General features: G+C 37.4%; 2 protein-coding genes and 1 pseudogene across 2 annotated transcripts; 2 read left to right on the plus strand and 1 right to left on the minus strand.

The window, feature by feature from the left end:
* Positions 1 to 454: 454 nt before the first annotated feature.
* On the minus strand, positions 455 to 7,725 carry mRpL20 (mitochondrial ribosomal protein L20). Its single transcript, XM_086555668.1, has 2 exons — positions 7,583 to 7,725; positions 455 to 661 (listed from the first exon to the last, which is right to left on the minus strand). Exons 1-2 carry the CDS (start codon positions 7,667 to 7,669, stop codon positions 470 to 472), a joined length of 279 nt encoding a protein of 92 aa, XP_086411794.1. The 5' UTR covers positions 7,670 to 7,725; the 3' UTR covers positions 455 to 469.
* On the plus strand, positions 4,900 to 7,035 carry LOC122256772 (uncharacterized; annotated as a pseudogene).
* A 13-nt stretch (positions 7,726 to 7,738) lies between the features above and the next one.
* LOC122256778 (uncharacterized) lies at positions 7,739 to 12,693 on the plus strand. Its single transcript, XM_043021698.2, has 6 exons — positions 7,739 to 7,787; positions 7,944 to 8,249; positions 8,370 to 8,524; positions 11,125 to 11,187; positions 11,316 to 11,387; positions 11,482 to 12,693. The coding sequence occupies exons 2-6, from the start codon at positions 8,149 to 8,151 to the stop codon at positions 11,571 to 11,573; spliced, it is 483 nt and encodes a 160-aa protein (XP_042877632.1). The 5' UTR covers positions 7,739 to 7,787; positions 7,944 to 8,148; the 3' UTR covers positions 11,574 to 12,693.
* Positions 12,694 to 13,830: the final 1,137 nt, after the last annotated feature.

Raw genomic sequence — 13,830 nt, forward strand, 5'->3', positions numbered from 1 at the left:
TCAGGAGTTTAGCTGTGTCGAGTGTGACCCACCGTCGTCATAGGGTTAATATTGATGAAGATTTCTTTTTTTTTCTTAATTAACTTCAAGCATCTTTTTGTTTGTGTCTTACTGTTACACTTTGATATACTTCCACAGCATAGACCACTCAAGCACTTCAAATTGATTGTTCTGCTTGGAAGAACAAGAATAGCACTAGAATTCATCTGTTTCTTTGAATTTCAGAAGAAAAAAAATTGTGGCAAAGAAGGTAACCCTAAACTTTATTTTACTACAAAACTTAAAGAAATCTTTTAAATTGGATCTTACCATTTCCAAGACTGAGACATGAAGTTTATTCACATATTGCCTTTATATATGATTAATGGCTATTGCTGTGAAAATGTAACAATTGTATCAAAACTTTTGGGATGAAGGGCTCAGCATTCTCAAGGGGAAATTACATACTTCATGTCCAGACACCTACAATTTAACAATCTACAACTCTACAATCAATAGGCCCATTTTGTTTTCCCACAGAACACTCCCCATAACAAGAACCCATACTTACAGCTCGGAGGTCTGATTTCTTCTGCTTTCGAGCGAGTGTAGAGAAACGAAGAGCCCTATTTACATACTTGATGGCAATGGAGTAGCAATTCTTCTTGCGCCCAAAATAGTGCTGAAAAATCCACATTTCTTAGTATAATATTAAGTATCTCATCCTCTAAATATATGTTTTTCTGAGTTGCCTAACCTGAATGATCATTAGCAATACCTGAAAGAAAGTTTCAGTTATCATTTAAATCTTAGTTGTTTGCCATATTTACCTTTCATTAGAATATTTTATATAATATATATACATATATATGTCGAGAGAGAGAGAGACATTTAATAGATCAATTTGACCTGCAGGTCTTCTTCTCCCTTTGTCTTTAAATTTCAAAAGTAAATGCACGACTGGCATACTGGAAAACAGATTGTTTCCTTAGAACAGAAGAAAAGATAGTGTGTAACTGGCAACCTTTCTTATTCCAGTTGGAAACTTCCTTAATGTATAAACTCAAGCGACAATACAAATTATATTCAAAAGTTTCATAGGATGGTTCTCTAACTGAGAAAGATGAAGTATATTTCACCTATGATATATACTTACATATAGCTATCTACCGTACATGTTTATCCACTGGCAGTTGCCAAGTCACAAGTAAAAATAATGTAAATGTAACAAAATTCATATGCAGATATCACTTCAATTCAAACCTACATGAGATAAACTTTTTATCAAATTCCAAGTGTATTCCCACACCCAATCACAAATGAACAAAAACTGAAAACAAAAGGACTGATCACCGTGAAAAAATATATATATAAAAATAACAATGCCCCTGAGAGTGATTATTCATATCAATTGTTATCAAATCTATCTCAAGTTATAAAAAGAGAGCATATAAATCCAACCAGAATCATAAATGAATTGATTTATAACATTATGAACCCACATGAACCCCTTTTTAACTTGTGATCTAAATTATCAATTTATTGTTCTAAGCTTCTGATCTTATTCTTAGCTCTGTTTTGTGATGTCACTATTTCTATGGTTATCAACGCATCAGAAACATAATAGAACATCACAACTGAACCTTTCTTAGCTGAATTAGATTCATTCTAGTTAATTATGATTCCAATCTGGTTATTTTCAGTTTTTCCCTTTCACTTGGATTCTCTTTTGGCTACACTCTGATTCATACAGGTTTTTCTCTGGTTTCATAGTATGGTAGAAATGTAGCTGTAGCAAATGGCTGAACATTCTGATGTTGTATTAAGTTGTTTTCATTCCCTTTGGTTTCGATTTCGTGTTGCTTGTTGAGCAAAACTACGCAAAGTTCAACTGCTCAATGCAGTTTAGAGCTGGTCATTTTACTGGTTGGTATATGATATATACCATATTGATGCATCTAGGATATATATTGTCAAATACAAAATCATTGCAAACTCTATACTGCTAGAATATTTGTGTAAGACGCTTCTTGACCGGTTTGCCATAGCATCGTTAGGATGAAGACAGCTATGATTTCTCTACACACAGTATGCCATGAGCTAAGTAAACTGTATGAAAACTACATATTTCACATTTTCATCTTACAATAACTAATATGCTTTACATATAACCTGTGTTCTCCCCAACATCCACAAACCCTCTTTTCTTAAATGCCCCCAAGTCTGTTAGCTTGTGTGTGTAAATTGTGTATGTACGGTGTGTGTGGGGGGGGGTAGGGGGTAGGGGGGGGGTTGGGGGGGGGGGGGGGGGGTTTTTTGGTTTTTGGGGGGTGTTGGGGGGGGTGTTGGGGGGGGGGGGTTGGGGTTTGGGTGGGTGGGGTTGTTGGGGGGTTGCAGGTTGTTGCGTGCGTTGGGCGGTTTGCTTGGGGGTGGGTCTTGGTTTTTGGGGGGGGTTTGTTTTTAGGTGGTTTGGGGGGGTTTGTTGGGGCGTTGTGCGGTTTGGGGTAGGGTGCTTGTCGGGTTTGGGGGAGTGCTTGGGGGGGCGGGGGTGCGGGGTGGGGGAGGGGGGTGGTTGCTTTGGGTGGGGAGGGTGGGGGGGGGGGGTGCTTGCTTGCTGTGTGGGGGGGTGGAGTTTGCTGGTGTTTTGGGTGTGTGCTTGCTAACTGAGAAACTAAAGGTTGGTGATTAAAATTAACATTACTTCGAAAGACAGGAGTTGTGAATCTTGTCTGTAACATCATATCTGGAGAGGTTGTGTGTGTGTTGGGGAGGGGGGGAGGTGAATGACCCAATCTATCTTCAATTTCAAGGTAAATTTTCCGAACAACGCCGCGTTACGAAATATCACAAAAGTGGTATTCATATATAGGGAAATTAATGAGCGCTTGCACCCCTGAAGCCCACAATCTGGGTCCCGATAGTAGGGGAGGGCATGAAGTAGATCAGGGAAATTGCGGAGTAAAATATGAATTCCGGCCATATTTCGTATGCAAAATCTTAACCAATTACCTACCTAACTTTGCTTAGGTTTGAAGTTTGCCCCCCTGGACCCCCCCCCCCTTTTTTAAGGCACTTCGTGCTACCTCGTGCCACTTCGGTATCACGAAAACCTTACCCAAACTACCTATCTCACTTTGCCTAGTTTTGAAGTCAGCCTTTGCGAAGAGGGAGCTACGCCCCCCTATGGATCTCCCCTATTCAGGGCACTTCATAATACTTTTGATGCATAATTAGTCCTGTAGATGAAAATGCCGCAACCACGAATAACCCTCACACTGCGCCATGATGACAGCAACTGAGTCTTTGTCTTATATATTCCTCAGGATAGGAAACTAGGACCGATGATGACGCGACCACTCAATAGTGGGCACTCTATAATTTTACTTCAGCAAATCACTTTTCTTCTGAAGTACGCTTTCCCATGAGATACCTACGTCACCCCGCGCCGCCAGCTGCTTCGGTAATCTCACGCTGTCCAGACGTACGTCCTCCCTCTCTGGCTTGGGATTGACATTTTTTCATGTTTCAAGGAATAAATTTCTGGTCACAGTGGTTACTGTGACTTTTTCTACCCGTTATCTGATTATGGAGCGGGTTGGTGCTTATATTTCGCCCAGTTAAGTATTATTATGCTGGGTTGAGGGGTAGCGGTGCTGCGGCAGTGCCCCATCAACATGGCTCCTGTTGACATAAACTCCCAGCCAGGGAGAAATGGTTCTAGCACCAGATCCTCTCACGGAGGAAGTTCAACTAGTTCTGGATAAACTAAGCACAGAAAAATCCCCGGCAATAACTCAGGTAAGCCACAAATTTGAAGCAGGTAGACTTCATAAGTTTGTGCATGAATGGCAAAAGATCACAATTGATCCATTTATTTTAGATATTGTTTCAAATTGTCATCTTGATATTGATGTAAACAACATTGAATATTTATTTCATAATGAAATTGAATATGTGTTTAGCTCTGATGAACTAAGAATCACATCTCAAGAAATTATTAAATTGCTTGGGCTTAAAGTGATCATAGAAACTCATAGACAGAATGAGCAGATTATTTCACCAATTTTTCTGAAGAAGAAAAAGAATGGAGAATATAGAATGGTCCTTAATTTAGAGAAACTAAACAAGCATATTTCATATAAGCATTTTAAGATGGAAAATTTTGAGCAAGCAATTAGGCTCATAAATAATAATGACTTCATGGCTTCAGTTGATTTAAGACAAGCATACTACTCAGTGAAAATAGCAGATGAGCAACAAAGATATCTTTGTTTTAGATGGCAAGGAAAAATATACCAGTTCACATGCCTTCCCAACGGTATTTCTGATGGCCCTAGGCTGTTTACAAAGTTAATGAAGCCCATTTTTGCTAAGTTGAGAGAGATGGGATATATTATTACCAGCTTTATTGATGACACTCTTATGTGCAGCAGTTCATGGTTAGGTTGCAAGGAATGCATTCAAGGCACAATGCAGGTCTTAACCCATTAGCAGCGGATGGCATGATTTGGTGCAAAGGCAGAGTCGGTGATAGACGCGGATGGCACCATGCCAGACATGTAATTCAGCTATCCTACTGCACAGACCTTTTTTTAATACCGCGACCAATGGGTTAAGAAAACTGGGTTTCTGCATCAATGAAGATAAGTCTGTGTTACAGCCAACCAAAAGAATTGAATATTTGGGTAACATCATTAACACCATGACAGTTACGCTACTGGAGCGCAGAATAATTAGCTTTGTGAATAGTTGCAAACAATTAATGAACAAAAAGAAAGACAAAATAAGGGAAGTTGCTAGAGTAATAGGCATTTTGGTCGCTGCAATCCCAGCAGTTGAAATGGGTAAGTTACATTACAGAAAGTTAGAAAGGACAAAAATTTCAGCTTTAGCAAAAGAAAAAGGCAACTTTGACAAGCGAATGGAAATTACAGAAAAAATGAAAACAGACTTGAACTGGTGGATAAATCAAATGACAGGTGAAAACAGAAAAATTTTCAGGCCAGGTACCGAAATTGAGCTGTATATTGATGCTTCTAACTTAGCTTGGGGATGCTATTTTAACCACCAAACAGCAAATGGCAGGTGGTTGCCAGGAGAAAGAGAATTACATACTAATGCACTGGAGCTCAAAGCCATCCTTTTTTTCTCTGAAATCATTTGAACAAATTCAGGGGAAAAACATAAAAATATTTTGTGACAACACCACAGCAGTGAACTATGTTCATGAAATGGGTGGTATAAAATCTGAGATCTGTAATGATATTAGCATTAACATATGGGAATGGTGTGTAGAGTACAAATCATGGATTATATGTTCTCACATACCAGGTAAAACAAATTTCTTGGCTGACACAACATCCCGCAGATTTAATGATAAACATGAGTGGAAACTGGATGAAAACATTTTTGGGGTTATTTGCAAAAATTTTGGACTACCAAACATTGATTTATTTGCATCCAGACTTAACAAACAGGTGAAACGGTTTTGTTCATGGAAACCAGACCCTGAAGCTGAACATTTGGATGCATTCTCAATAAATTGGGCACAGTTTGAATTGGTTTACGTATTTCCACCCTTTTCATTGAATACCAGGTGTCTGCAGAAAGTTCGGGCAGAAAAGGCAAAAGGATGGATGGTTGTGCCCCTATGGAAATCCCAACCCTGGATGGGAATGTTAGTGAGAATGCTCATCAGGGAACCTCGCCTTATAACGAGGAAGAACAACATATTAAGGCGGCCCATCTCGTCAGAAGAACATCCCATCATGAAACATACAAAGTTGATGGCTTGTCTACTGTCAGGGAAAGAATGCGAGACCGAGGAATTTCTGAAACGGGTACAGAACTCATCATGGCGTCCTGGAAACCAGGAACAGGAAAGCAGTACAGACCGCATTTCAAAAGATGGACACAATTTTGTAGTCGATGGGAAGTTGATCCCTTTACTCCCACTGTAGAACAAGTTATAAATTTTTTATCTGAAACTTTTTACAGAGGTGTCGGGTATGAGTGCATAAACACTGCAAGGGCAGCTCTCTCCTCACTTGGGATAGTGGTGGATGGTCGCAGGGCAGGGGATCACCCTCTTGTTGTCAGGTTGCTAAAGGGAGTATTCAATATGCGTCCAGCAAAACCCAGGTATATTGAAACTTGGGATGTCCAGCCAGTTTTAGAAAAATTAAGAAGCATGTGCCCTTTACATTCTCTTTCCTTGAAAGATTTAACTTTGAAATTAGTTATGTTGTTGGCACTTACACAAGCAGCCAGAGTGCAAACTCTACATTTATTAATTTTAAAGGCTATCATCATAGGCAAGGATTTTATATGTATGTGGTTAGCAGGCAATGTTAAGCAGTGCAGACCAAAATTTAATGTTCAGTTTATCAAAGTGAAAGCTTATGAAAAGGATAAGAATTTGTGTGCATTTGAAACTTTGAAAATTTATATCAGTAGAACTAAGCATTTAAGAAGTAATGTTGATGATGAGAGCAAATTGTGATTTGCTTCTTAAAATTAGAAGCACATTTCAACTAACCTATGGCAAGTCTCGTGTACTTCTTCAATTATACTGTAAACAATGGGGAATATTGCGCCATCTGTTGAGAGAACATAACAGCACATGCAGGTAATTCCTTGGGGGTTTCCAGTCCACAGCTTGCTACTATCCGTAAATACGTAAACACAGCCATGTTTAAATTTCAGGGCAAGGATGGTGGATTCGGGATATCTTGCCCAAGGTGTGTTGCACAATGTGCCCTAAAAAGGGGGGGGTCCAGTAGGGGGAGAAGCCCCCCCTTGGCTAGGGATTAATTCAAAACTAGGCAAAGTTAGGTAGGTCATTGGGTTAAGATTTTGCAAGCGAAATATGCCCCGAAGTAGAACGTGGTAGCACGAAGTGCCTTAAAAAAAGAGACCCAGATTGTGGGGTCCAGAGGTGGAATCGTGCATTATTTCCACTATATATGAACAGTAGAGGTTGATAGGAATCCATCGATACCATTTTTATGGTATTTCGTAACATTTTACCCCGTAATTTCCCTGATCTACTTCATGCCCTCCCATACTATCGGGACCCAGATTGTGGGCTTCAGGGGTGCAAGCGCTCATTAATTTCACTATACATGATTAGTAGAGGTTGAGAGGAATCCATCGATACCACTTTTGTGGTATGTCGTAACGCGGCGTTGTTCGGAAAATTTACCAATTTCAATTATGTCTGTTGCTAATATAGATACCCAGCACTTTTGAATGCAGCGTTTCCTTCTGGTAGTGTTAAAAACAAATATATCAATTTACAAAACTTCAAAAAGCCTTAATCGTATTTGATTTTTAACAATTATCGGAAAAACAACAAAACCAACCCTTGGACGACCTCCCCTTAACCTATTATAGCCATTAAACTAATCATTAAAAAGCGAAATCCCAAGTTTTCCTACCTGAAAAACCCTCAATCTGAATATCACACACAGATCCACTAACATTTAAAGCCCTGATATCCTAAAATCAGTTCATTTCATAAGGTCAAAAGACAAAAGAAACCCCTCGAACTCCCTAAACCATGGCCCAATCCACCGTCTTCTCTGCACTAATCATTCCTTACCGCTGACAACGAGAGAATCCTCCTCCTCTTCCAGAATCTGTCGCCTCCTCTAGCACGAGCGAATAAGGTAGGAGAAGTTATGACCATTTTCCCTCTCCTCTTCTGGCGCGTCGCTTGCCTCCGTCAGCCTCGCTGGTGCGTTCGTGCAACTCCTGCAGACGACTTCGCAGACACAGCCCGGTCGGGACCCGTGCGCATTTGGGAGGCTCGTATCAAGAATTCATTATACATCTTACCTAACACATTGATGAATGTAAATCTTAACGTGTATGTGTGTTGAATATAGATAAAGCGAGCGGGGAGACACATGTAATTACCAGTAATAAGAGAAAACTGAGCTAGTTACTTTACCCTACAACAGATGGCGTTGTGGTCCCCGGCGCGTCGTCTGCATTGTTTACGCCTTGGGAAGGAGCGGTAAGGGCATGCACGTGTGAGAACAGCTACGATTTGCACCCAGAAATCCAATATGATTTAAACTTTTCCAGTTAAGTCATCAAGCCAGAAAGGAAAGGGAGATATGTCTGAGCAAGCGTGACATCAACAGAATTATTTTATTGGTAAAAATGGTTCCGAAAAGTCAGTATCACAGCTGCGTGGTGTGCGGATCAAGTAAGAAGAATGATAGGCATCTGAAGTTCCACTTTTTCCCAAGAGATAAGAAGAGGTTGGTTGTCACCATTAGTAGAATAGGGTAGCGCCACTTTACTTGCTTATGAGCTTGTTGCCTAAAGATGTACATCACTCATAATTGCATCTATCTTTCTGAGCTGTAACTTCTTTTCAGATGTTTAGAGTGGCTAAAGTTGCTGAACATAGCATTTCTGAGAAATAAGACCCTTGAACAGTTGTGTAAATCCCATGTGGTGTGCAGTAACCATTTCAGTGAAGACCAGTATACTTTTTCTGGCCGTCTTCTTTCAACAGCCATTCCAAAACCAGGTACAAGACCTCCAACAGATGGATTCCATGCTTTGACAGCCACTCAAAGGCTGGCAGGCAATGTCTTTCCTGCAGTGTAGTGGTCCTAAGTAAACCAATTACTATTATGATTAACTCATTCTTGAAAAAGTACACATCTGTTTGTTTCTGTTGTACTTTTTTCTTGTATTTTTTTTTTTTTTTTAATATAAACTATAAGCTATTGTCAAAAGATTTGAAATGGTATAAATTAAAGTTTACACTCATACACCCCCTGATCTGTAGATTCAACCCAAACTCCATACATCTGCAACTTCCTGCTTTATCGCTGATATCGTAAAATCTTTAAAGAACTCAGAAAGAGTTTATTAACCCATTGCCAACGGGGCACCTAACGACCTAACTGGTCGTCAGGGCGGGCGGTCTACGACACTAGCGACACCGGCCAATAATTAGAGGGACGGGGGAAGGATTTTCTCAGCCCTCCGGGTAGCGCAGACTAGCTCAAACATTAATTTTCCATAAATCCATCATAAAATAAGGGTTTAGGCTGACTTTGGAACGCTGTAGCTCTAAAGCTAGTGCCGTTACAACCATAACACTCTATGACTGTGTGCGCGCTTCAACTGTGAGCAGATCCCGATGTCGCGTTTTGTACGCATTGACACCCGTCTTTTAGGCCTAATCTGTGCCAACTTGTATGTCATGACATCCGTACTCAGTGGGCTAATATCAGTTTATGTACTTATCCTTGATATTCAAATTAAGGCCAACAGTGACTATAAGGAATACAATATAAATGTAGATTTACTACTGGTAAAATTTTGATCTGGAAAAAAGATTGGGTACCTCAGACTTGATGAAACAAAAACAAAAACTATTGTAAGTTTTCAGAGATTAGCCTGAGAAAGAGATTGGTGCATAAATTAAGTAATTGTAGTCATACCTGATAGCATCACACAGTAAATCATCATCGCTCTTCCATTTCTGTTGCTGCATGCATGGCTCAGCACACATAAACTTAGAGATGTACCTTTTGGCAAGGATGATTGGATCAAAATAGTCGTTTTGCACACACCTGCTACACCGCTGGGACAGAGTTGTTGGCCACCTCCTTCAGTATTGTAAAAATATAAACATGTGATGTCATCTGGAATCCATCTATGATCTCATTACTCCATTTAATTGTATTTATAAGAGCTATACACTAGAACATCAGCCTGTCATTTAGTTTAAAATGTTTTACTTGCAGTATTTGTTATCATCTCCTGATATTGATATTGTCTGATATTTCATCCTCTGTGCATTCATGGCAGAACATTTTCACCATGATATGAAGGATTCTCTCCTGGCATAACTTCAGCTTATGTTAATGTATCATGAGTGTTTTATTATTACCATTGTAACAGCCAAGATAATCATTCATTCCAGATATACAATGCTAATTTCAGTTCATCCTTTTCACCTTTTTTTATTTACTAAGCTATTTTAAGCATGTTATACCAGAGTGCAACAATTTGTTGTTTTATCTACTGTGTTTCATCTGCTTACTGAAATATCCCTGATGAGAGAAAGCATAGTAGTTTTGATTCAGTGGATTCTTTCCACTAATGCATTCTATTTTTGCTGAATTGTTGAGGTTCTGTATATCTGTAAAAGATAAAGACAACAATGAACTGGGAGATAAGATGTACCATTTCTTCTTATCATAGCTACCTATATGTGTGTGTTTGTTTGTTTGTTTGTGTGAATTACAGTAGTTATTATAAAACACTTTGAGTATTACTTTGGATCATATTTTTCAGTTGAATTGTTATATTATGGCATCAAATGCTTGAGGAAGACTAGTAGATAATCATAAATCTAGTTGAAGTTAATACAGTATATTTGGAGCAAATGCCTCAGATTCCAAGTGGAAATGTTATGGCACAAATGCATTTGGTGTGAAAGGTCATCTCATGAAAGGTGTCAAAGATTATAGTAATTTAACAAAAAGCATATATTGATGAGAATGAGTAAGTCCCAGTAACTATTATTTTAAACCATTACTGACAGATATGTCTGTCTGTTAATGTTTGATTGCCACATCTAGTTCATCCTGGGGTTAACCTGTGTATGTGATGAAAGCCACTGATTAGATAGACACTTTGCTTCAGATATTTTCAAATACAGGAAGACATTTAGAGTAAGGAGTAAGTAATACTTTATTTGCATTTCCTTATTTTAAAGGTTATCAAGGCTTTACATAAATAACCTCTAAAGAGACTAGTTTCCTTAAGATATAGGTTTATTTTTATATCATAATACTCTTAGTCTTTCCAAAATTATGCTTTACCTAGTAAGCTGTTCTTGAATTACAGTTAAAGTTCTGCACATTTTGTATTTGTATTCAGTTTTTGTCATTATTTTATAATTCATGAAAATACTTCATGTTCTCCAGATCATATGGTATAGTTGTCTGGAGTTTTTCTTTTTTCCTCTCCTTTCAGAATATTGCTGTTAGAAAGCAGACATTCAGAGTTCAAAAGTCATGTACAGACAGATTAATTTGAACATGGTTGTAACGCATTCATTTTAATATACTTTAATACACATTAATATACTCTATCAAATCATTTCAGATCAGTACTGTGTTGATCTTCCTAATACTGATGATAACCATCTGCTAAAAGTTCCAAAATATGGTATGGAAATCGTATTACATATTCTTTTTTAGTTTATATAGAAATATCTTGTTTCTCAGTATAAATATCAAGAAATATATTTGTTTTAGACTAAAAACTTTCAGTTTATTTTTTAAAATGTTTTTCAGATGTATTCACAACCAACTTTGGTGTTATCAGCCAGATTTGCTGTTTTGAAGCAGATGTTGAAGGATCGACAGGTATGCTAGCATGATCACTGTATATGATGAGATTGATATGAAATTCATTGAGTTCTATTCATTAGTCACTATTATCCCTAATTTGAATATGCAGATTCTGATGCTGATGAAATTCTAGTCAACAACTGCAACAATACTAGTGATATTTTAAGAACAGCATGGAAGAATGCAGAAGGTGATTTTTGACTGGAAGACCGGCATGAAATAGTATTTTGGAATATGCCTGCACTAAAACCAGGTTCCTGTATATTACCTGGGAACAGAATAATTTCAGGTGTATGACTTTGTATTTGTGTTTGTCTTATAATTTCTGTAGGAAATAGGCTTAATGTGAAAAATGTTTGCTGTGATACAGTAGTTTTATTTGATTAGTACCATAAGACATCTATCCTTAAGGGCTTTTTTCAATTCACTAGTTTCGTTGGAACAATCTTGTCTTACTTTTGCTTACTTGTATATGATAAGAAATGTTTGGTGAAAACTGCTGTTATACTGCCTCTATATTCTTCATATTTTGTAAGACAAGATGCAAAAAATGTTATTGAACTGTGCAATATGTGATCCATGGTGTTATATCATGTCAGTAAAGTTTTTGTTTGTTGGTTTGGATTATGAATGCATTGTTGTATTAAGTCTGTTGTAATTACAAGTATATATATATATATATATATATATATATATGTATATATATATATATATATATATATATATATATGCCAATTATCATTTTACCAATAATTGTTGAACATGCTTGTAAATTTTCATACATGGCCATTATTTCAGAGAAAAGGAATGAGTTTAAAACTGTTTCATATTTCTGTTATGGCTTCTGTTCTGTGTGAAACATAGAATCTTTTTTATATAAATGTTCATTTTGCATTATTATCCTTTCTTTGATGTACACTATTCTCTAAGAAGTGTAAATGGATCATTTTGCTTGATTATTTTCTGGTCTGATGGCATACTTTCTTCTAAGAAGGATGTAGAAGCATATGTCCAAATAATACATTTCTTTTAGGTGAGAGATGTACAACTGTATTAGTCATTACACCTTCAGTGTTAGTGTAATTTCTACCCAGTGATATGTGTATGTATGAGATTTGGTAAATTGTAGTCACTTTTTTGTTGAAAAGTGAGATGACTTATGATATCAGATTGTATTTTTTTGTACTGTTCTGGAAGGATTTTTATTTTCAAGAATATGCAGTTTGTTACCAGTAATCCTATACAAGGACATTTGTATATATGTTGATGTTTCTTGAATATTTTTTTTCCAGAGAAATAAAGTTGAGTTTTCATGATCAAACTAAGTTTTAGTGAACTCCTGTCTTTTCTTTTAGCAAAAATCAGCATGTTCTTTCATTTTTTTGACGTTGGTAGCTTTCATATATATTTCCAGGGTTGGTCAGTGAATTTGAAAAAGGCAAATTTAAACAATAATGAAGTTTTTAAATTATTTTTTATTTCTAATACTCCACTTCTAGGCCAATTTTAGCTAGTTTTCAATCTCTAGAGTATAACATCTTGTCTTAGATTTTATTGCTTATATATTTTCATGTCATAAATAGAGTGTGATTACTGTTCAACCCTGTAAAAAAAAATCTGCTGATGAACTAGACCACCATTTACTGTGTTCATCTGTTTTGCATATGTATATATATATATATATATATATATATATATATAGAGAGAGAGAGAGAGAGAGAGAGAGAATGATGTTCCACATTTACTTTAGTCTCATAATCAATAAAAGACATATCAATAGAAAGTTCTATAATACCAAATCAACACATTTCTATATTATGGTCAATTGTGACAAACTTGAAAAGTATGAATTTATAACTGTACCTTTGTCCGGTGCCTAAGGAAAAGGCAGGTATGCATAGCAGATACTTCGCCAGGGTTATTGTACACTATGGCAAGGCCGCAATGTGTCAGCACCTGCTGAAACATGGCAGGGCATCGCGAGGCCCAAACACAGCAGAAACCGCCAGGCGACAGTGGGAACTCGCGAGCTTGGACAGGTCTCGATCTGCCAACCACGGGGATGTGTAGTCGATGCGCTGCCACTGTACTAGCCTGACGGCTTGTCTGATACCAATTAACATGATATATTTTGTAGTAATCCAGAAGTACATAAATATATTAACTAGTTGTACTAGTATCAAATATTACAAAGATTTTTATATTAGTTGAATAGCAAGGAAAATCTAAAACATTACTTGCGAGCATCCATGATTATTAATATAAACGTCCTTTTACACATTAAAAATCAACAAGAATGTAGCTTGATATACAACGAACAAATTGAAAGTAAGTAATTCAGGAGCATGATTTATGATTCACACTTATTTCTCATTATTTTGCATGGTATTTCCCATCCAAAAGGTAATCGAGAAACACCACTGCCCAGCGTCCAGTTCAGCCATAACTTAGTTTGGCG

This window comes from Penaeus japonicus, unplaced genomic scaffold (genome assembly GCF_977035675.1).
Source record: "Penaeus japonicus unplaced genomic scaffold, GWHDUDI00000001_assembly GWHDUDI00000031, whole genome shotgun sequence".
In the NCBI taxonomy this organism is placed as follows: Eukaryota; Metazoa; Arthropoda; class Malacostraca; order Decapoda; family Penaeidae; genus Penaeus; species Penaeus japonicus.

Bases quoted from the DNA above. Each gene is read 5' to 3' on its own strand.
- mRpL20 (XM_086555668.1), bottom strand. From the start codon at position 7,669: ATGGTCATAACTTCTCCTACCTTATTCGCTCGTGCTAGAGGAGGCGAC. The intron at 662-7,582 runs GTAAGGAATGAT...TGGATTTTTCAG, and splicing joins GGATTCTCTCGTTGTCAGCG to CACTATTTTGGGCGCAAGAA.
- LOC122256778 (XM_043021698.2), top strand. From the start codon at position 8,149: ATGGTTCCGAAAAGTCAGTATCACAGCTGCGTGGTGTGCGGATCAAGT. The intron at 11,188-11,315 runs GTATGGAAATCG...AATGTTTTTCAG, and splicing joins GCTAAAAGTTCCAAAATATG to ATGTATTCACAACCAACTTT. The intron at 11,388-11,481 runs GTATGCTAGCAT...TTGAATATGCAG, and splicing joins AGATGTTGAAGGATCGACAG to ATTCTGATGCTGATGAAATT.